A 23,561-nucleotide genomic window follows, 5' to 3' on the forward strand; every position below is an offset into this window, starting at 1 on the left:
CTTCAAATTCCACTGCAGCTAAACGTATTCTACGCAGTGTCTTTTAAGAAAACCTGTGAACATCTGCCACCGAGCAGTTAATTCCCTTTTCACAAGGTAGAAAGAACTACAAAGCATCTCAGAATCACAGACTCGGAGCCACTTACATTGATTGAAATTCCCAGGCCTTGTTGACAAGCACTAATCGGCTGATGGATATGTCATGCTACTGTGATCACAGTGATTACACTAGTGTGTGTGTCAGCATGTGCAGAGTTTGACACCAGAAGGCAGTTTTCACATTCATCTGCTGAAGGTGAAACATTTCTCTGTGTTTAGCCAATCATGGTCAAACATGCAACTTACAACTTACCTGCAGTAACTGGGGTTTTTTTGGGACACTTGGGGGCAGCGGAAACAAGATACACAAGACTGAAATATTGTCACTTTTTAAGTTGATATAGCAACTAGTTAGTACAACAGTTGCTTATTTACACATCTAACAGATACGGAGCAACATTGCCATTCATTTGGAATTGCTTTTCTGGCCAAAAAGCTCAGAAAAGCCGATTATAGCCGTTTTAACAATATTTGCATATTCGTTCGATTCTGAATTTTTTTTAATGAGGGAGGAGTTGATGTAATTTTAAGAACTCTTTTGTGTGGAAAAACTATAACATTATTCAAAGCGGAGTGTTTTTATATTTCTCAAAACATGTCTGGAGGGATCTTTAAAGGTTTTAGGTGTATAGTATGTGGTGACCTGGGAACACTGAGATGAAGGGCTGAAAGCAATAAATAGACTGCACCAGTGTTTCACCAGAATTATGAAATGTTTCTACAAAAAAACATTATCTGAAAGCTGTTTACAATCAAATAAGAATTATACACATACATAGTAGAGTCTACATATAGTGGCTTAGAATAGAAAACACCAAACCACATTATTAGCACAACATAAATAATTTGAATTTTTAAAGGCTGGTCGTTTTAGTTTTTTACATATTTTTTTCTATATACTTTTTTATACTACCCAGACTTCTTAGGACAAGCAGTTTGGTTTTAAATTGGTTAAAAAATCTGGGTGAAAATCCATCTAGATTTTATATCCCCATGGACCCAAAAGCTGACGTTTCCCCTTATAATTACAGTTTACAGTAAATAAGGTTTTCTTGTAATGAGGACAACCAAATAATTCCTTTTTACTTTTTATAAAGTAACTCAGTGGCTCAGTGTGATGTCAGAACAAACTCAGAGATACAGAACAGTTTGGGAGGAGAAGGGGAGGACAACTTTTTTAATAGATGACTGCAGTTCTTTGATCTGCTTTTGGGTTAAACGTGACTGCGCCACTTTATGGGAACAAATGACGGGCACAAAAACTGCATCAACAAAGTGATCTCAAGTTCAAACTCATGAATGAAAACTGCTCAGTGAACCTTAAATGACCCAGACTTAAAGTAGTGTTTTGCAGGATTTTTCTCTTTCTTTTCTTTTAATGTCCATGAAAACTTGGTTTCAAATCTTTAGTATTTCGCTTAAATATTCATGACTTAACAAGCAACAATAAAAGTTAAAGTTATAAACATTTTATGTATTATTTAAGATTTAACCACTCAAAAATACAGCTACTCTGCTTCACCAGGACTATGGGGTTGTGGTTTGATGAGGGTTGATGGCAAACATTGATATTATTGGCTTTAAACTAAGCCCCTCCTACTTCAAACTGTTCAAAATTTGGCAGAAAGGTGTATGCTCATGTAGGCCCACACCACACCTAGTAACAAGCTCTATAAGATTATGTTGTTTGGGCCTTCACAATATTGATTAGACAGACTCTGCTACACTTTTTTCAGGAAAGACAGACATTCTTTTGTATTAAAAATGTATCTGCAAGAATTTTAACGCCAAACTAATAATCTGCAGATGCTTTTTGTACAGTACAGGCATTATAGAATCCTTTAAGTGCTGTGTAACCAGGTGCACAATGATTTAATGTTGCCATCTGTGGTTTGTTTATGCTTGTAAGCAAATTGGGTGTTCACATCAGCCATAAGAAGCAACATTAAGTCTCTCATAATATGAGTGATGACTCCTGATGTTAATGTGTTTTAGTAACTTTAGTGTGTGTGGTTTCACAAAGTAAGCTGGCAGCAAATGTTCTTTGTAAAGAAAACAGAGGTGTCATCAAATCCCGGGAAATACTCCTTCAATGTAATCTGATCTAAGATTGATCTTTAACCCTAAACACGATCCAGTGATGTCATGTGACACAAACAGCGACTCAAAAGTAAGTAATTCTGACTTTCTGCCAGTCATCAACAGTGCCAGTAACATTTGTTTCGGGGCTGATTTTTGTTATTGATTTAAGAGTTGCCCTCTGATTCTTCTTTTTCAGTTGATGTTTTATGATCTCTGCTTTCTGTAAGAGCAAGTAAGGACAGGTCTAGATTCATGGCAAACAGACAAAAAGATAGATGAGAGGGAAGACACAATAATGTTGAGATATAGTCACTACTCACTTGTCTTTAGGGTCTTCAAAGCCCTGCAGGACAGAAGAGGACAGGAAAATCACAATTAGATGGCAATGGCAACTTCTAGTGTTCAATCAGTCTTACAGCAACACCTGAGGACGTTATTTACCCTTTTCAAATCAGACTAAGCTCTCTTTTTATTTTTACTTTAATGATATTACATTGTATTTATTCATTTAGCTGACGTTTGTATCCAAAGCGACTTACAATTGCACGCCTCTGGAGCAACTAGGGGTTAAGTGTCTTGCTCAGGGATACATTGGTGGATGGGTCGCAGTGGGAATAGAACTAGGTCTCTCACACCAAAGGCAGTTGTCTTATCCATTGCGCCATCACCACCCCGTTAGGGTTAAAGATCAATAAAGGATAATTTAACCCAAATTATCCTTAACAAAGCTGGCAGAGGTTTACATATCTCTAGTACAATTTTACACTTTAAATCAATCATTAAGTTAGAAAGCAAAAATGCCAAACAGTTGCTGGTTCCAGATTCTCAACTATGAGAATTGCTGATTTTCTCTGTTTTAGATCATTCAAATAAAGTTTTGGGGGAGTATTGTTATTTGGGGGGGAAAAACGATTTGAAAATCACTTTGGGCTCTGGAAACTTGTGGAAGGAAATTAGATATTTTATAGACCATGATAATATCTAAATCATGAATTATAGACAGATCATTTAAAATGAAAACTAATCGTTATTTGAAGCCCAAGAAATCTCCCAACACATTTGTCGAAAACAGAAGACTTCCACACTGATGGCCACACAGTTTTAAGCTTGTAAATGAATTATATATCTACAGTACACACATTAATTTGATTTAATTCACAAATTATTATATGATTTATACAACAGAATGTAGTTGTAGTTCTCTTGTATTGAACCATTGCTACAAACAATTTTAATCTCCTACCAAATTAAATTAAATTAAAAACTGACTTTAGCCCACATATCACTTCTCTGATTGCACATCAGCTTGTTCAATTTAATAATAATGATAAAATTCAATGCTGGAACTATAATTTTGAAAGTAACACACCTTAGAGGCCACATGACATAATAACTAGTCTGAGCCAAAGAAAATGAAATAAAACGGAGGGTATGGAAGGAAAGGTTCCCTGTGGCTGGAGACACGTGAGCATGTTGGGAAAAAGAAAAGGTATTTGCGTGAAATTGGGCTGACGATTGGCACCCCTCTATTCTTATCTCACACAGTCTCAGCTCTGCACAGCAAGAAACTGACTGTGGTCAACAGGCAATTATAATGAGAAGTAAAAGTTGTTTGCACAGCTTTCTAGTTCTTGAGATCAGATAAAGGGATCAAAACATGAAGGAGATGAGAAGTAGAGGTTACAGTGTTGAGCAGAGATGTGCTGGTGTAGCTTTAAAACTGCAGCTGAACTTCATCATTTAGTTCACACTGGAAATGAGGAGTGGTTGTCTGACTCATGTCCGTAGTTTCCTCGCACAGTAGATCCACACAGAAACCAGTATTATCCTAAATACTACAGCACACTTTATAGGAAACCATCAAAGAAAGCCTAAGATGCCGGTTCAATTTTCTTAAAGCAGAGCTATTCTTCTGTTGTGATTAAAATTGTTGTTATATGTTACTGTAGTCTCAGTATGCAGCTGTAATATGAAGGGGAAAACAGAATGAAAAAATGTGATCAAGGCATCTTTACTTTTAAATGAGATGTGTGACTTTCCACAAGGAAATGTTATCTTCATACTGAGGCTCTGGCTTTGGGGCCCCATGGGCCCTTGCACCCCTGGGCCTGTGCCTGGTAGTCCAGTTCAGAAATCCATACATGTCCATATCTAACTGTATAGCTAGCACCTCTCTAGCTCCCTCTTCTGGATAAACACATCAATGTCAATGAAGGAGCACAAAGAACACCGCTGGCTTCTACATGCAAAGACTAGGGCTGCAGTTAACAATTTTTTTCATTATCGATTCATCTGTGGATTATTTTCTCTATGAAACAATGAATCAATCATCTATCTATAATAAATGTCAGGAAGTAGTGAAAAATGTCTGTTACAGTTTCTCAGAGTTAAAGGCAACGTCTTCAAATGTCTTGTTTTGTCCGAAAAACAGTCCAAAACTCAGAGAGTTTACTTTCATTTACCATCAAATATTTGGCCTTTTTTGCTTAAAACATAACTTAAAATAATAATTAGATTATCAAAAGACTGTAGTTACTGGACGAGAAATAACTAAAATACCAGCACTCCTGCTTCTTCCCCTCTTTCGTCTTATCTTTTTCAACATATGAGAGTAGCTGAATAAACAGTAATAAAGGAAAGTACATGTGTTAAACTCCTGCATGTCTCATGAGTCCTTCACGGTCCACCACTCAGCTCCATCTGTGTCTGGATAGACAGAACAAGAGAGCACACCCATCCATAACAACCCCCCCTCCCATTTATATAAAAATTCTCTCTCATGCCCTCCGTGCTTCTTTGTCTCCACACTCTCTCTAATTCTGTCTCTACAACACGCTTTATCTTGCTTGCCGGGTGATTAATGAGCAGTACAGAGATAGAGAGAGAGTGATAGGCAGGAGGAAAATAGAGGCTGAAGATGAAGAAAGACTGAACTGTGGCAAATAAAGTTGATGTCAGAAGCGTTAATGTTTCTACAAACTTTGAAAGCGCTCTGTGAGTCAGAGCATAAAGAACACTCTGATATTAAACAAACCAAGGAAAAAACTTCACTGCCGCTGACATGATGTCAGGACCAGTAATTGAGAGTACTCATCTAGGAGGACAGGCGATAAGCCTGTGTTGTGAGTTTTTAGTGAAAGAGTTTGTTTTTACTGTTAAAAGGTCGACTGTAAATCAGTGTGGCATAACTTTGTTGTTTTTAGTTAGTTAGTGGTTAGTGTGGTTGGAGTTTTAGTAGGTGGCGCTGATTTCTTTGTCTGTTCAGTCAAATTGGCTGTTGCTTACCACCCACTTGTTGTATTTATTATTTAGACAACTGTGGGGCTGTGGGTCGCAAAAAAATATACAATTATCATATAAAAATAATTGATGAACATACTGAAGGCATCTGACCTGTGTCCATTTAGTCTCAGTGAAGCGTGTGGATTCATTTGGGTCCAAAATCCAGCCTACTTAATGTTTAAGTGCACCACCTGTCTGTGTCCACAGAGGGGGATTATTTTTGCAAGACATGTATGAAATAAAATCAGACATTTAAAAAACAAAAGAATAATTATTGTTATCCTTCCATCAGTCACAGTAACACTCACTCTATCTACTTTGTAAGAAGACATAAGAGCTTGCATATTGAACTTGAATTTGTCCACCATGGTAACATATGTAAAATGTATTTTTACACCACAGATGATGTGTTGCCTATGCTGCCTGTGATTTTGGTGAGTCAAAATGATGCACGGTATTTCTAGACTATACTGTAAATCTTTATATTGTATATGGCAACAATTATATATATATATATATATATATATATATATACATATATACATATACACACACACACACACACACACACACACACACACACACCCCTATTCACTCACATTTTAGATGCATTCAGGTTTTATTGTTGTGAAGCGTTTAGCAATGTGACTCATTCTCTCTTTCCTCGATATCTCTGTGGCATATTTATGAAGGCATCAGCAGAAACCATACAGTTGTAGCGTCAGCAGTTTGACTCCAGCATGCGTTGGTTTTAATGTGACTAGACAGCGATTGATATTTTCCCAATGAAGAGGTCTAAATGTTCCACCAAACTATTGTAATGTCTCAAAAGACACCAACAAACTAATGTGATGGAGAAGCAAAGAACTTAGAATGTTTACTTCCTGGTTAGTTGACAAGAGGTCCTCAAAAGCCATGCATACAACACATCTGCTTCACACACAAAGATCACCTGTTAATTCAAAATGGGTCTACCTGCAGTGTCGCAGACTACACAACATATCCACTTTTTACACAACATTACCCTGAGTTAGCATCCTTAACACACTTATTTTAACCACAGATGTATAATAAGCTCCGCCTTGCCTCCAATTCTGCTCTGCTCAATTCCCCTGCGGCCCACAAAGCATTTTCCCCATAGGCCACCATTACAAAGGAGATGTCTCACAAGGTCAGTTAGGACTCTTTCTATGATTAACTTTTGATCCATGAAGTTTTATACTTGTTAAATCTGTGAAAGGAAAGACAATATAAAGTCGAGCACTGAGGGGGAACTCGCGAGCGTGGCAGAAACACTACTGTGCATATTTATTGGGCCGCATTACCCCCGAAGTAAACCAGGAAGCTTGCCAAAAACTATTCTGTGTGTGTGTGTCAGGTGTGGGTGCATCCATTCACTAAGTGAGTCACTGTTTGCGGGCTCAGCACAGCAGGGAGAGCTACAGTACGTAAATAAAAATGAATCCTGATATGGTTACATCAGTCCTAATCAAATTCAACCCAGGAGAGTGTAGAGGATGGGGAGTCTTTTTTTCCCGACTGCTCAACTGGCAGCTGGCATTTGTTGTGGTACTCGCTTCATAGCGGCCGCCTACATGTTGCTGTTGTCTCACTGAGTGCTCTGAGAGCCTCTCAGAGCTGAGGTGAGGTGTGAGAGGCAGAGTGGGCCATTGCCGCTGCTCATCAGGACTACAGATCAAAGGATTATGGGTATTAACAATGTGTTGGCTTCATCACCAGATGAGAGCTGAGACGAGATATTGGCAGGAGAGTCACCTGCCTATGGCACTCTAATAGCAGCTCTACAAAGCAGAAGGCCATGAGCGCTTTTTTTTTTTCCCCTCACCATCCTCTTCATCTCCTTGGAGACCTGGTTGCCGCCCAGATGGTTGTAGAACGGACGGTCAGTCCAGTGGCCACTGTTGTGGGTGACAGAATTAGTCCTCTGTCGGCTCATTTTGGCTATCATCGCCTTTTCCTCTTTCTGTAAGAAATAAAAGATACAGAAATAGGTTTTTAGAATATAGGTATTGCATGGTAAGGACCCCACAGAAACTAAACAACAAATAAATTTATTTAAAAACACAAAACTCTTTGTAGTGTTTACTTTGGCAACAACTGGCTCAGCTGACAATCTAGCCTCTACAGGACTATAGTGATTTTCATCTATATGCACCTACCCCAGTGGTGAAAAGTAAGTAAGTGCATTTACTCAAGTACAGTTTTGAGGTTTAAGTAATTTTGTTTCGTACTTCTACACCAGGTACAGGAGGAAATACTTTTTACTCACACTTAACTTAACACTTATTTGACAGTGATAGCTACTTAATATTTCTGTACTTTTACTTAATCAATGTTTTCAACACAGGACTTATACTATAGTATTTCTACATTTACTTAAGTGAAATATCTTTATATCTGTACTTCTTTTTCCACTCTTCACCTCCAAATCAGTTACTAGATATTTTGTATCACAAAGCTGAGGTGATGATTTAGAACTCATAACTGCGGATTTGTTGGAAGATACCCACACTCTTTATTGTATATTCAGAAACTTCAAGAAAAACAGCCAATATATCTTGCATCACTGCTGTAATATAGGAAAAGAGATAAGTTTACTAGATCTGAGAATCAGCTTGTTCTGGAGGTTCACACTTATAAAACCATTATTGGGGGGGGGAAAGCAATTAAAAGTTTTACTCCACTCAGATGGAATAAGCTTAAAGCTTCTCCAACATCTAAAATTGGATCACATGATTTGTTTGGCTGATTTTAAAGTTGTAATTGGATCCTCCTTCGACAATATCTGTACCTGCACCATAATACAGCAGAGTACAGCTTCACTGAAGAGTTGGAACAACATGACACAAATATATATATATGATACTGTCACACAAATATTCTTTTTCTAGTTTATTTATTGGTGGTTTAATGGGTTTCTGATATTTTGTATGTTTGTTGCTTGGTTTTCCCCCTTGCGTGAAGGGAAAATGTCTGCCTTTATTGTCCAGTATAGCCCACCAGTACACTAGTACAATGGAGTTGGAACAGCACTTTATTTGTGGTTCTCAGGGTTTTTAATAAAACCAAAAAAAAAAGTAAAACATATCACTACATGTAAGAAGAAAACTCTGACCATTTATTATCACTGAAACAAACTAAATAGTACAATAGTTATACTATAATTTGGTGAGTTCTGAGGCCCTCTTCTTCTCTTCTTGCTGCAAAGCTCTTCTGTTTGTATGCGAACAGCGTACATCCCAATCTTTACTTTTTTCAGAGCCGTATAGTTGTGTTGTATCATTTCCAAATCATTATGCAAAGGTACATACCAAACACAGATTGGTTCTCAATCTAAAGATTGTTGGCTTCACATTTTTTAGCTCAAGTCATCACTGACTCACTAACACGATCAGTCTTATTTTGTCATGTTAACGGTGCTCACACTTGACAACTGACAAGCCTGTTCCTGTCTTGTCTCAAGAATGACCACAGATGACCACAGCAGAAGCAGTCAAAACAGGAAACAAACATAGATTGCCAGCAGCTACATAGTGTTACACTGTGTGTGTGATGGTAAGAGTTTTACAGAAAGCGCCAGAAGAGAATCTCATTTATTTACTCATCATACTGCAAGAAGCAGTAAATAAAAGCATCCACCAACTGTAATTCTTTATGCTTTTTGATGTTCAAGAAATGATTAATTTCTGCTTCTGGTGTTAAAATTTTTTTTCCAGAGATTGTATCTGTAACTATTCTGTTTCTTACAGATCTGATATCAGATCTGCACGCTAGGATGCATTTTTCAAAAAGAAAAATATAAAAAAAGTAACCAAAATAATTAGACTGTACAATCTTCCTTCTGTCTCACAGCATGAGCAGCAAAATGGGAGGAAGATATCGCTTCACATGACATGCTATCTATAGTCACAGCTTGTGATACTGCTGGAGGACAGAGACAGCCGATAAAAAAAACAGTCTAGTCATAAACAAACTGGAGCTCATGCAGTGAATTGGAGATTATTATTCCTCTTCGAAACACAGTTCATTTGGGACAGAATCCCAGTTTATAAACAATGACATGCAATATGGACTGGCTGTGTGTATTTTAAATGATCAGGAACAGCCCTTTAAGCTTTGGTTATGATGGTTTATCAAAAATGTTACATTCTTAGCTTCAGCATGATTCAACACCCACACAAAGATGGTCTTTTGGAAAGTTACATTGTGTTGTTTTAAGCTGATTAATGGAACCATGTGCAAGCTTATAATATGGTTAAGGCTGCTTATTTCCAGTTTTTAATTATTTTAACCAACAAATACACACAGTTTGAATAGCAGTAGATAGATTTTACACAGATTGTATGTTTCAGATTTTTCTAAAGCTGCTTTTAATAATTGTTTTATAGTATTTTAATAAATTAAAATGCAGCTTTTCAGAGCTCTTTTTCATCTCACCGTTTTGGTTTTACAGCACATTTACTGGTTCAGTCTCAGTGCTGTCATCAACCTTGTTTCCAACAGCAGCTGATTAACCTCCTGTACACTACCTGCTCAGCACAGACAAAGTTAGCATCTTTCATCTTGGCGAAGAAAGTCAAACTAGCAACCAAATAGTCAGATCTTTTTCCTCAGGAGTTGATGGACAAGGAGAGTGAATATTGGACTTCATTAAGTGGTCAGAAACCTGACTCAGATGGGATAGTAATGTTTCTCTGGGTTTGCTGATGTGTAATATTTGCTACCCCAGTAGCTAATTTTTAAAGGTAATAATGCATCAGGGTTGTGTGTCTTTCAGCTTCTTATGGAGTTCTTCTACCCCCTAGTGGGAAGAAATCAATGAATGCAGCTTTATATAAAAAATTAAGCAATACGCTCTAAATAAAGTAATCTGCACTTCGGGCTTTGCAATTTTAGACAATAATGAGGACCGTACGTACCCTTTTCTGACTGCAGCCCACAATGAGGTAGGTTTCTATGTTGTGCTTCTTCAGGTAGGCATTTCTGTCTCCCCCTGTTCCCTGCTCCACATCGTAGTCCCCATTCAGATAATTCAGAGTGGCCTTAGTAATATGAATACGTCTGAAATGGGAACAACACACATAAATACCCACATACATGTTCATTATTATACTGTGCATTCAAATATACAACGCTATAGGCAGTGCATGCAGTTTCAGAAAACGGACTGGGTTGTAGTTAGTTTGCAGATGACTATTGCTGGAGACACATACCCAGCTTTGCCCCCAGCCTCCATCTGATTGGCTAGTGTGACGTCATTGGACCAGACGTCAAACTGCCACTTCCTGAGTCCCAGCACCCCACAGTGCACCCTGCCACTGTGGATGCCCACTCGCATGTTCACGTTCACCCCAGTCACCTCCCGTACCAGCCTACAAAAAAGCATAAAAAATTATGGGGAATGATCTAAAGTGACAAAAACAATAGTCTGCACTCAGAGATCATTGGTAAATCAATGTTTTTAGTTCTGTGATTTCTTCCTAACTAGTTTTTCTTGTCAATTCATGAGTTGTATGCATGGTGCTTCTTTTAAGCAACTAAAGATATCCCTGCTATTGTGAGAAAATATGTTGCAATTTGGTTAAAAGTACAGCAAATCTAAAATGGCTGAGGGTTAAATCATCTATTGTATGTGTTCTGTCAAAGTAGTTAATAGCAGCAAAATGGGCATTTATTTTGCCAAAACAGGTTCTGGAATATTTATCTGACTTAATTAGTAAATCAATTATCTTATTATCATGAATTGAATGCTTTGGATGCATCTCCCTGTTGACTGTGTGAAGTAGGAGACATGTATTGATGATCATTGTCAACATGGCAACTGAAGACCCAAAGGTAACAATGGAAAGAAGCAGCAATGGCGTTTTGCTTTGCTGCAACACAACTGATAGCCTTTTATGATCATGAATGAATGACCTGAGTGGACAGAGGCAGGGGAACAACACATATCCCTTTGTTGAAGCCATGCAGTCATTACTTGACAGAAAAATATCCAGACAGCACTGCAAGTGGACTAATCTTGGTGCTGTGCCCCAATGATCTGAACCTAAGACGTCTGAGTTCATATCAGCTTTGGAAAAGAACTTCAGCGTGCTTTTACACTGTCTTTGCTTTTGCAAAATGCATTTACATCAATAAATGTGGGATAATACAATAATCCAATAAAAAGTCTAAATGTGAAAGATATTCTATTCCAAGTATGTAAAACATACACAGAAACATTTGATATGCTGAAACCTACAACTGTTTTTGCCTGACAAATGAGAAATAAATTCTATCTATTAAAGGTACATTGTTTAACAGAACAAAGCTGGCTGGTTTCCGCTTGTTTCTAGTCTTTCTGCTAAGCTATATAAGCCGGCTACTGCCAGTAGTTACATATTTACTGTTTAGACATGAGAGTGATATCAATCTTCTCATCTAACTCTTGGCTACAAAGAAAATGAATAGGGCTGCAACGATTAGTCAATGTAATCGACGACGTCGACTGTAAAAATATGTTGGCGTGAAATTTCATTGTCGACGCATCGTTACAGAGATGTAGTTTCAGGGAGAGACAGAAATCTTCTCATTATGAAGATTTCTGGTTGTTCATTTCTAACTGCAATGCGCTACATGGAATGTTAGGGGCTGTATCGTTCCACTGTCTGCCACGACTGCCTGACTGTGAGACTACTCACGAAGAAGAAGCTTTCATGCGAGAAGCAGAAAGAAGCGGAAAAAGAGGCTAAAAGCAGAATGTTTTGTTGTTTTTACAAGTTTTGTACGCTATTTTATCACTAAATACAGAGAAATCAACTGTGTAGAACTTGAATATTGGCAGGTTTACGAAAGTTGATCAAAAATGTGCTCAAATGTTTTCGGGGTTGAGAAGCTCCACAAGCGCCTACGAGGTTAGGGGATGCCAACCGGCCAGTCACGCCCACAAAGGCCTCTGGTCCCAGTTACACAGACCACTACAGCAGCAACAACAGAGCAGCAACAACAGAGCAACAGACAAAGGGCCACAACTGTAAGATAGTATCAATGTTTGTACCGCTTTTATTCTGTCATTACAATTTGAGTAATGGTTTAACATTTTAAAGTAAATTAAGAAACATCTGGCTCGTGATGTAGCCTACAGAACATTCTCCACTAATAAAACTTATAAGCACTTTGGAAAAATAAACTACAGAAGTATTATGAAAGGGGACTGTTGCTTTATTATTTCTAAATAGACATTACATTGTTAGTGTACAGTTGTGGTTGTAGTACTTGCTTTTATTTTATATATAGTTCTAAAGCAACAATCTTTGTAAGGAAGTTAAAACCTACCCAATAAATGAGATTGTGGGCTTATTGTTTTGGGTGATAAAACCTGGCTGTTATCTAGGAGCAGCCTCTCCATAGTTCTTTGCATTCTTGGTTTTGAGGTCTCATAGATGATGCTGGCTAAGAGAACGCTCTTTTAGTTGTGAAGGCAAACATGTTAAGTGCAAAAGTAAATCAGTGAATTATAGGAGTATACTACGCTGTCTTGTCTTCTTCCCTAGTGTTCATTCTGAAAAGTAAACCTCGTTCATTTAATGGTAACGTTAGCTAGTTAGGCCGTGTTGGAGACCAGTAATTCACTTAAAATGTATTTAATTAGTTATATGGTTTAATTAGGGTTAGGGGGTGAGAAATTAATCGTGACTAGTCAACTAATTGAATAAATAATTGACAGATTAGTCGACTTCAAAAATAATCATTAGTTGCAGCCCTAGAATTGAGCAAATATTTTCCAGTTTCAAACCTTTCCTTCAAGTAGTAGCTCATTGCATGCTGGGACAGGGTTCAATACAGACCCACACTACTCTGAACATCATAAGCATGTAGAGGAAACGTACAGATGAATTCATAGAGGGAAGGGATAATGCTAACTAAGCAAAGTGAAGCAGATCAGCTGCGACAGCTTAGAAACTTGGGTTGAAATTTCAAAAAAACATTGAGTAACAAGTAGACATTTCAAACCCTCACAACCACAATCAATGTGTCAGCCTCGAGCCTTGAACTGTAACCTCAACCCATGAGCAAAACAATGAGATCAGATGTCGGATGTCAGTTTAGCTTTGTGATCATTTACAGGAGATAAGTGAGATATGAAAAATAGTGGAAGCACCAGTACCTTTTGGATGTATATCCAAAAAGTATTCTTGTATAACAAGTGATGTTATTTATTATTGCTCCCGCAGCTAATGAGATATTCCCATGAAATTTAAAGATAGATAGAGGCAAACTTACGAGATGGCCTCTATCATGTCCACCCCCATCTCCACACAGCAGTGGGCGTGGTCAGCCCTCGCCTCTGGCAGCCCAGACACGCAGTAGTAGCAGTCTCCCAGGATCTTGATCCGCAGACAGTGGTTCTCCTGTCAGAAAAGAATAACATACTGGAATGCACATCAAGTTACACCTTTAAGGAGAATTTACTGTCTTGGGTTAAATAATGAATTCACTTTTACCTTTCTTCGCTTGAATACAATAAACTGTACAGTTTGTTCTAATCACATGCCATAGGTTCCTTCATCTTTTAATATTATTGGCTGTTATAAGTGGTGAGGTAGGACCTGTTGGAGTGGGGATTTTTGTGGGTGTGCTTGTATGACTGTGTGTGCATGTGTATTTGTGTACTGAGGACTATTTTATGTACTTAAAAAATCTTTACATAAGTTCAACAAGTTGCTTCAATCAAACAAGCCTCCACTACCAAAATCAGAGTGCAGAGCGACATTCAAAAGGTGAAGAATTCAGGGTATAACAAAGGTTTTACATTAATCCAACACATCAGAGAACAAAAGTCAACTGAAACGTCCCAGGTTAAATGGCTGCATGTCATGGATTTAGTAATAACATCAGGTCAGCACTTTAAAGGTGATCATAAACTCACATTTAACTTTGGCATATTACAACTAATAAGAGGATATTCTGAAAAATGGGTCACAATCACAGAAAAACATTCAACGCTAAAATGAACAAGCTAACCCCAGTCAACCCTCATTGCAAAAACTAATGTTAAATTAAACTCTATTATGGAATAGCACAGGTGTTGCTATAGAGGTTTCCAATCACAAATTTGCAAGTTAAAAAAAGCACTCTATAAATGTGTTTTAGAAGTAAGCAGACATATAAACAAGCTTGTTTCTCAGACTCTTAGTAACAACAACCTGAAGTTGCTCTAATCAGTATTTTTATATTAACAATGCGTGAAATGTCTACATGTAGTGTTAAAGGGGTCGCTTATAGTGATGAACCCACTAACAAAATCAGTTATTGCAGGTTTAAGGATGGTGGAGGGAAAAATCTTAGAGAAAGATTTTTCAAACCCTGGACATATAAAACCAAAACTATCAGACACTGTCTCAGACTCCACTTGAGGTAAGTGAACTTACTAATTTAAATGAACTGATCCTTTAAAGGGAATATGGCCTCAGAGTTGACTCTTTGCACCTTCAAACTGCTGAGAGGAGAAGACGTTGTATTTGCAGCTACTGCATGAAACACTGTTACATGGACACGGAAAACAGGATTCCTACAATAGTTTTATCTTAGCACTGATTTTACACATTAGCCTTAGAGCTCAAGACCTCTGGGCAGCGTGTGGGGTGCGCATGTGAATCGGTAGGGCTTGGGAGAACACTGTGTCTCATGATAGCCACCTGAGTTTCTCTCTAGCACATGGCTCTGGGAAAATACAAAAGGACCTACTGTGTAAAGAGCACAGACAGAGGATGTGTGTGCAGTCTGTGTGTGTGTGTGTGTGAGTGTGTGCATAGATACAAGGTACATCTGGCATGCACATAAAAGTGTCAGTAGCAACCTTTCTGGTTTATAATGCCATTATACCTGTTTCACTCATAAATATTGATTAGCACATCATTTCACCTTTCATAAACAAATGGCATACATTGAGCATTAGCTGGACAAACAATGAAGCTTCTGGATAAAAAAAAGGAAATATCAATATTCATGCATGTGCCGTTTATCTAGCTGTGGTTCAGATATTAGAAATGTGCTGTAAACACATGTCTGGCTGCAAGATATTGATGGCAGATATGAAGTAGAGTGGAGCTGCCCTCTAAACAGTGAAATTCTGTGCGCATGTTTGCATTTTTATTAGCATTGGATGATACGTATTTTTTAAACTGTATTTTCATTTTCTTTAGGATGTCCAAAAATGTTTAGAGTGACGCTTTTCCTTTTACATTTAGTAATTAACCACATCATGTCAGGTCCACACACTAAGCAAGCTTAAGTTCAAAGACCAAAACTCTGTCTCTGTTTTGGTCTTCCGTTCACCATCTCGCATAAAGAATTCAGGATTTAGCCAGCTTAGTGCAAACGTCTTATGTTGCTGGTTCCCAGTCTTTTTGATTTTATGACCCCTCATCAGATGCATGACCAGTTCACCTGAAGGAAGATAATTCTTTTTTTTTTGTTGTTTTATTTTATTTAATAAGTTTTAGAGGCCTGAAGAAAGTAAGTGGTTAAATTGAATTTCATGTGTTTTCTATGATTTATCTGACTCAGCACCTCCTCTGTCAACATGTATTTAAAATATGGTGATATTTTAAAGATGAGAAGTGAGACATGGATTATTTAGCACTATATTACCAGGTGTTTCAATAACATATCAAATATATATTCACTGAGAGGAAGCCTCTCTTTTGCAGGAAGGCCCTGATCACATTCACACTTAGAAGCTGCCCAGTACAACCACAGCCTGGTCTGCTGCCACTAAGCTGGTGTTGGCGCTTCTCTAACCTTTGGGCCACCACTGCCCAAATATTCAAACAGTTCAGATGGTATAAGTTATTTACCTCACTCACAATCAACCACAAAGGAAGAAGAAGGAACACCAGAATGCGATCAGGCTGGTCTGTCCTTAAACCTAATATCACACGTAAGTGTAAATGCAGATGCTTTTAGAAGCAAAACCCAATATAATACAAGATTTCACCTGAACAAGCCATTTTCATTCAAGTGTTATTTTAACACCTTTCTGTGTGCTGGGAAGTGATAAAATATTTGTATGTACTGGTATATTTTGCTCATTAATCTTTGCCATTTGCATTGAGTGAATTGCAATTATTCTCAAAACATAATTTTCCTACGAAATAAAATTAGGATATTAGCATTAAAGTACAACAATGAAAGCAGGAGCACAATTTTTGGCCTTTATATATAGTACACGTGTCAATGCATTCTTACCGCTGCCAGCTTGTCAAAGCGGGCGAAGAGTTCATTAAGAGTCATCACCAACTCCTGCGCTGTGCATTGGGATGCCAGACTGGTGAAACCCTCAATGTCTGCAAATAAGATGCTGCAGAAACACAAAGACAAGAGAAACGGCATTTAACATTCTTTACTCTCCCAGTTTGGAATGTCCAGTTCCCTCTGCACAGCTATCCTTGTCTCTGCTAGCTGTACTGTTTCCTGGTGAGGCTGCAGACAGACATTCAAATGTAAATGTACAAGGATAAAAAAAGCTGAGCAAATTCAAACAAATTACATGTATGTTCGCCTACCTACAGCACAGAAAAGCATAATTCTATCCTTATTCCACCCATTTAATTGCTAGTGCAGCAACAGGAACATGATCCCTCACCGTCTTCCCACATGTGAACACAATCAATTATATTTTGATGCACAGCCAAAGCCGGAGGCCAGGTCAACATTCTTCAATGTCCCCTAAAGAGACTAAAACTAAAACCTAAAGCTCAATACCATTGCATCTCATCCAGAAAAAAACATTGAGGAATGCATGGCTGGATGGATGGATGACAAATGTCACTGAGCATGCTTGGCTATGTGCCTTTGTGTTAACACCATTTTGCTAGTTTAATGAGTTGAGACTGAACTCTGCCATTTCAATTCGTGATGAATGAACATGTCACCCCCAGTGACACAGTATAGCTCTGTTTTTGCGTTTTATAATATTAGAAAAAGATAACACCTCCATAGAGAGTTATACTGTGATTTCTATTCAATCTAAAATTTGCGTGATCATCTAGCATTTTTTACTTGATTTACAACGTGTTCCTGCTTTGCTACAGCCCATCAAACACTTGATGTCAAAACCAACCAAGTTTCAAATTACTCTGGTCAAGATGTACCCCTGAAGCCACTGATGGAGGTGAAAGGTGTGATACTGCGGTTTAAAAACGGTTTTGTACAGTCATGTCCAAATGTAATACAATGTCTGTAATTTAGCATTAAAAAGTCACTGATATAGCATTGGTGGTAATGAGGTCTGGCAAAATGAGTGAGTGGAGACAATTAGGCTGGCCTCTTGGCTCCACTCACAGATAAAACCCATGAGCTTGTCCTGAATGGCTCATGTTGTTCTGTGAAGCATCATAACCCTGTACCACAAGTCACATCTCACGCTTGATATTTCTGTCTTCAATAAGTGTATTTATTCTCTGGTGACTGATTTGCTCCTGGAGTAAAACATGTGATGAACTTCATAAGTCAGTCTCAGGGGGCAATACCATGCCTTGTGTCTTTTGCTACTTAATACTGTTTAACACCGTCTTCCTTCTAGGAACTTTGACAATGACTCACCTGAACTCGACTCCTTGTAGGATCCCCAATGCTCATATAAATTTGAAATAACCTTTGTAGAACAATCCATCTCCCACCTAAATCTTATAGTATCTTAATATTCTACTGGCTTGGTGAGAACGCTAATATGTAGACCACCATGTCTACACTACTATTGTGCAGTTTTTCTAGTTTGGGCATTGTTATAAATAAGTATTAATGCTAAAGTATATATGTTTCAAACATTTGTGTGCTTCCAACTTTGTATCAACAGACTGCAAAGATTGTACCACATTTCCCTGATAGACATATTACCTTTATTGGCACAGTTCCATCTTCAATATGATATGAATATCAATATATATATATATAGAATAGCTATTTCACGGATATATTATATAAGATGTATGTTTATAATAAATATTTAGTGTTTGCACAGCAATAGTAATTATTACTTGTATGAAGCACTGTGTGAATTCAGGCAAAACAGGCCATCAGCTGATCTGTGTCAGCTGACCATTTTAATCAGAGAGTGTGGTTATAAAGGGATGGACATGGTCGGCAACAATACTCAGGTAGGCTGTCGTGTTTAAACGATGCCCAATTGGTACCAAGAAAATATCGCCCACACAATTACACCACCACCAAGCCTGAACCTTTGATAAAAGGCAGGAGGGATCCATGCTTTCATGTTGTTCAACAAATTCTGACCCTACCATCTGAATGTTACAGCTGAAATCGAGACTCATCAGACCAGGCAACGTGTTTTCAGTCTTCTATGGTCCAATTTTGGTGAGCCTGTGAGAATTGTAGGCTCAGTTTCCTGTTCTTAGCTGACAGGAGTGTCGCCCGGTGTGGTCTTCTGCTTCTGTAACCCATCTGTTCAATGTTCACCGTGCTGTGCATTCATTGATGGTATTCTGCATACCTTGGTTGTAATGAGTGGTTATTTGAGTTATTGTTGCCTTTCTGTCATCTCAAACTAGTCTGCCCATTCTACTCTCTCATCAACAAGGCATTTTCATCCACACAGCTGCCTCTCACTGGATATTTTCCCTTTTTTTTCGGACCATTCTCTGTAAACTCTAGAGATGGTTGTGTGTGAAAATCCCAGTAGATCAGAAGTTTCTGAAATACTCAGACCAGCCCATCTGGCACCAACAACCATGCCACATTCGAAGTCACTTAAATCCCCTTTCTTCCCCATTCTGATGCTCGGTTTTAACTTCAGCAAGTTGTCTTGACCATGTCTACATGCCTAAATGCATTGAGTTGCTGCCATGTGATTGGCTGATTAGCTATTTGTGTTAACAAGCAATTGAACCATTGCACTTAATTAAGTGGCCGGTGAGTGTATATACTCATGAACACACACACACAAAAGTAATGCAACAAAGGCGGGGGCAGTTCATTGCAAATTTAATACACAGGATACATCTTTAAGGACAATCTAAACTAAAGGGTGCTTTCACACCTCCCTCATTTAGTTTGGTTGAATAGCACTAGAGTTCGTTTTGCCCCTAGGTGCGGTTCGTTTGGGCAGGTGTGAATGCAGCAATCGCACTAGGCTGCGCACCAAAAGATTAATAGGTTAATAGGCCCTATCTGTTAAAAAAGGAGTGCCAGTAGGGTTAGGGTTAGGGTTAGGGTTAGTCCCTAAGATGCAAACTGGGAAAGAATCAACTGTAGAATTTCTGATTTGTCAGAAGTTTTCAATGACGTATTTAATTGTTTTTGCACTTTTTGATGTGTTCCTGAAAATTGAGGTTTGACTCTAAAATTAAGCCTTGATATTTACATTCAGCAATGATAAGAACATCTACATTAGGTGAGTTTAAAAACATACCCAAGTCGTTATGTGATCATTTCCAAAGACGTTATAACCTTTACAGCAGATTTATTTCACGTGTATACAAAATGGTGTGCTTAGCATTTGTATTTCTACACTATGGCGATACTGTGGAAGATTTTTTATAAACATATAAGATAAACAATATGGGGTCTAACACTAATGTTTGTGGCACACCTATTAGGTTCGTCATATTACTGAACACTGCATTATTTACTTTTAAATATGTATAGCATCCTATATATATGAAGACATCCATGGCAGTAATGTAGTACATCTATTTCACATTATGCAATATACTGTATACCCTATGAGGTAGTAGGTGGTAGCCATTATAATTTTCTGTATTGCAGCTTGCAGTACTGCCATTTGATATTGTATTCTTTATACATGAGGTTAATTACTTTTGCTCCTACAACAAGTCGTATTTGATTCACCTGTATATTACAAGCCTTGCCACATTCAAAGCTGGATTATAACCCTGCCATCTGATATCCAGCAACATAAAACCCCTTAGCCAAACAGTAATGTCATTATTTGATTTTTTTAAGGCAGATATGGGAACAGTTTCCTGACTTTGTAGAAGTGGCTTTCTGAATCAGACCCCTAGGAAGGGCAAGAGAGAGCTATAAATAAACAAAGGTTTCAGACCAAACAAGCTCACATGAATCTCACAGGGTAGGTGCCTCCTACACAGCCAAAAGCATGGTGTGTTTGTACAGGACATGTGGGTAGGACATGAGGGTGTTTATGTTCATATCTGTACATAGAAAAGTGTGAGTTTGCATTTTGGGTATGCGCATGTGTAGTTGTGTGAGTTATGAGTGTTAAGGCAGCATTTCTTGTTTTATTTTTTGGAGAGGGGGTCCACAGACCTTTTCTCTTGGCAGCACATGTTATAATGAATTTGGGTTTCAATATGCCTAAATTTCCTCAATTTGGGTCTCAGGCTGAAAATGATTAAGAGAGCCCACCCTGTGGTACACATTTCAGAGAATAATTGATTGTTTTCTGTGAACTGTTGCATGGGAGATCAAGTAAAACCAGACACTTGGCCAATGTGTTTAAGCTCGGAGACAGGTCCGTCTCGCTCGGTAGAAGCAGTGGTGGTCGAAGACAAAAGAGAAATTGAAGGATAGAGGAGGGAGTGAAGGACAGACTGAAGGGAAGTGTGGATGCAGTGATGAGCTTTATTTCACTTGCTTGCAACGCTTGTCTACAAAAGACATTTATCCCACTTAAAGATTATACAAATTTTTAAACCAAGATTATAATATTGACAACTGGCTCCTCCATACTGTTAAGCTATACTGATACACACAGCCAGAGGTTTATCCTAACATAGTGTAATACAATTAAAATACTTCACTTATCGGATAACTGTAAATTGAGTTTCCCCTACACCATCAACATTATATCATCATTAGGCAAATTATCTAACACGAGTCCAACAAGCGGCCATAAAAACACAGGGTTGTGATATGATTTTAGCACAGTGGCCAGTCCAAACTGCTGGTCATGTGATGCACATAGGCCCAAAATGACTTTTTTTCCTGCCATACATAATCATTATGAAAGAAACATCTGTGAAATATTTAATCATTAGCAGAAACACTGATTCTCTATTATCACACTTTTACACATTAGGTCCAATAAAAATGAAAATAATCACTGCATTATTTTTGTGCTAATTGTCAACTAGGTCAGTCAGACATGTGGAAACCTGATGAAAAGGGTTTTTGGCACATATGCACAGTGAAGAAATTTCATTGAGATGACTGAGGCGCCACCCTGGAATAAGGTATCAAGTTCGCTTAACACATCAATGTGTTTTATAAAACTGGATACTGGACTTTTACATATAAATGAACATCTGTAATATTGACGGTCCTGCTGAACAAGTTCAGACAATGTTGATTAAGACTATCACTGACAGGTAAATCTCTTTGTATTCACAGAGTTTTTATCTGGTGCCCGTGGTGTCATTCTAGCGCTGGCACATAGGTAATGATCCGCTTCATGTCAACCAGCAATGACTGGTTTGTCAAAGCTGAAGAGGGAGCAACCCAGAGAGTTCCATGATCTGCCATTGCTGTAAAAAAAAAAAAAAGGTCCATTGGAGAGAATGTTTATAATTGAAAATTGTTTTTTTTCTATTATGATTGTATAGTTTGCATTAATATGCTTTGGCAACATAGTATTTTCTGCAGTCATGCCAATAAAGCCACTTGAATTGAGATGACGTGACTCAGTCTTACATAGCTCTGGAGCAACCATAGCAATGACAACTAGGAGAATGACGGAAAAACCTAAGAAGTGTCCAAGAAACATTTCCGATGCTCCAGATAAAAAAGAAACTCTCCTTCAGAGGAAGGATTACACTCAAAAAAGAGTGATCAACAGCAAGTACAAACACAGATAACCAGAGGACTATGAGCAGACAAGAATGTTGCATTATCACTCTTGGACAGGTTGGTATTTGTCAAATATTTGGAGTAGAATATGTAGCTATTACATTTACTCTACCCAAATAATGGATTATTGTCTTGGAAGTGGGGAAATTTCTCAGTATTTGTGTAATCGTGCTCACTACCAGAGGGGAAGACAAAAGTTTCAGAAGTCTGTGAACAGTCTTACTGTTGCCTCTTTTATAACAGTGGTTTATGGGGATGCAAGCAGAATAGCTGTGCCATATCAAGTAAAGCAATTCCATGTGCAAAGCAGGAAATAAAAAATAAAAACGTGTTTATTGAAATATTTATCTTAACATGCTGCAATATAATGTTAACAGTAGCTCAAGTGGAAAAGTCAGAGACCCCCATCAAAGACTAAATTTGTAAAACCTTGTGTGTGGTGAGAGGACTGAACTTTCATTTTATGGCATTTTATAGAGCGATTGTACTATTTATTCACTCACAAGGTATACAAGCGCTCTTAAAAACCTGAGGTTTTACTCATTTCAGAAGAAGGGATCAAGGAAGAGTAGGGCATAACATTTAAATAAGAGAGACGCATGATCCAAGAAAAATCCCCCAAAAATGTTTACTTTCACTAGAAATCTTCTCACTACTGTAGATTGGATCAATGTTTTTATTATATATTTTTGTAAGAGCTAGATTATGCTCTCTCTCTTATGATGACGCTATATATACTCAAATATATAATGCACAGATTTCACTGGGATTTCGTGATGATAATTAACCTATCCCCACTGACACAGTGAAGCAGGGAGGAAGGCCACTTCCCACGGCCTCATGTAACATCAGAAGAGACAGTGGGTGGTGAGCAACAAAAGCAGGAGAGTGAGAGAGGGTATGAGAAGGAGACCTGAGGTCTTTAAGTCCCATTTAATCGTTACCTTGGTGATGAGTCACTCATTCACATTAAATCCAGGGGATTTTAGCTTTTGTAAGTGAGGGTGACTGCAGAGGAAATCCTGAACTGAAAGGCACTGGAGTCTCACAGGGGAAAGATGCTGGACATTTTGTTATTTTTGCATTGGATGAAATTAACCAAGCTGCAATGTAAGGGTTAACTTGCTTTCAAGTTCTTTGATGTTGTGCCCTTCTACGAACACACAAGGATTTCAGGCAATCAGTTTACCAAGTGATAACAACACAAAGACATGAAAAGGTTTTAAACTTCAACCACCACACAACTTTAA

General features: G+C 38.1%; 1 protein-coding gene and 1 long non-coding RNA gene across 3 annotated transcripts in view; one reads left to right on the forward strand and one right to left on the reverse strand.

The window, feature by feature from the left end:
* Positions 1-23,561, reverse strand: part of adcy5 (adenylate cyclase 5) — an 89,151-nt gene that overhangs the window by 14,422 nt on the left and 51,168 nt on the right. For both annotated transcript variants that reach the window (XM_046053874.1, XM_046053873.1), the window contains exons 4-9: positions 16,714-16,825; positions 13,747-13,874; positions 10,698-10,856; positions 10,404-10,545; positions 7,310-7,447; positions 2,502-2,524 (exon numbers count right to left, since the gene is read on the reverse strand). In XM_046053874.1, coding sequence (XP_045909830.1) covers positions 2,502-2,524; positions 7,310-7,447; positions 10,404-10,545; positions 10,698-10,856; positions 13,747-13,874; positions 16,714-16,825 — 702 coding nt within the window. The remainder of the gene's footprint in view (positions 1-2,501; positions 2,525-7,309; positions 7,448-10,403; positions 10,546-10,697; positions 10,857-13,746; positions 13,875-16,713; positions 16,826-23,561) is intronic.
* Positions 14,702-22,099, forward strand: LOC123973670. The gene is made up of 3 exons (XR_006825667.1): positions 14,702-14,880; positions 21,600-21,698; positions 21,856-22,099. It is a non-coding gene; the product is annotated as an uncharacterized LOC123973670 (long non-coding RNA).

Source organism: Micropterus dolomieu, linkage group LG07, assembly GCF_021292245.1.
Source record: "Micropterus dolomieu isolate WLL.071019.BEF.003 ecotype Adirondacks linkage group LG07, ASM2129224v1, whole genome shotgun sequence".
Taxonomy (NCBI): domain Eukaryota; kingdom Metazoa; phylum Chordata; class Actinopteri; order Centrarchiformes; family Centrarchidae; genus Micropterus; species Micropterus dolomieu.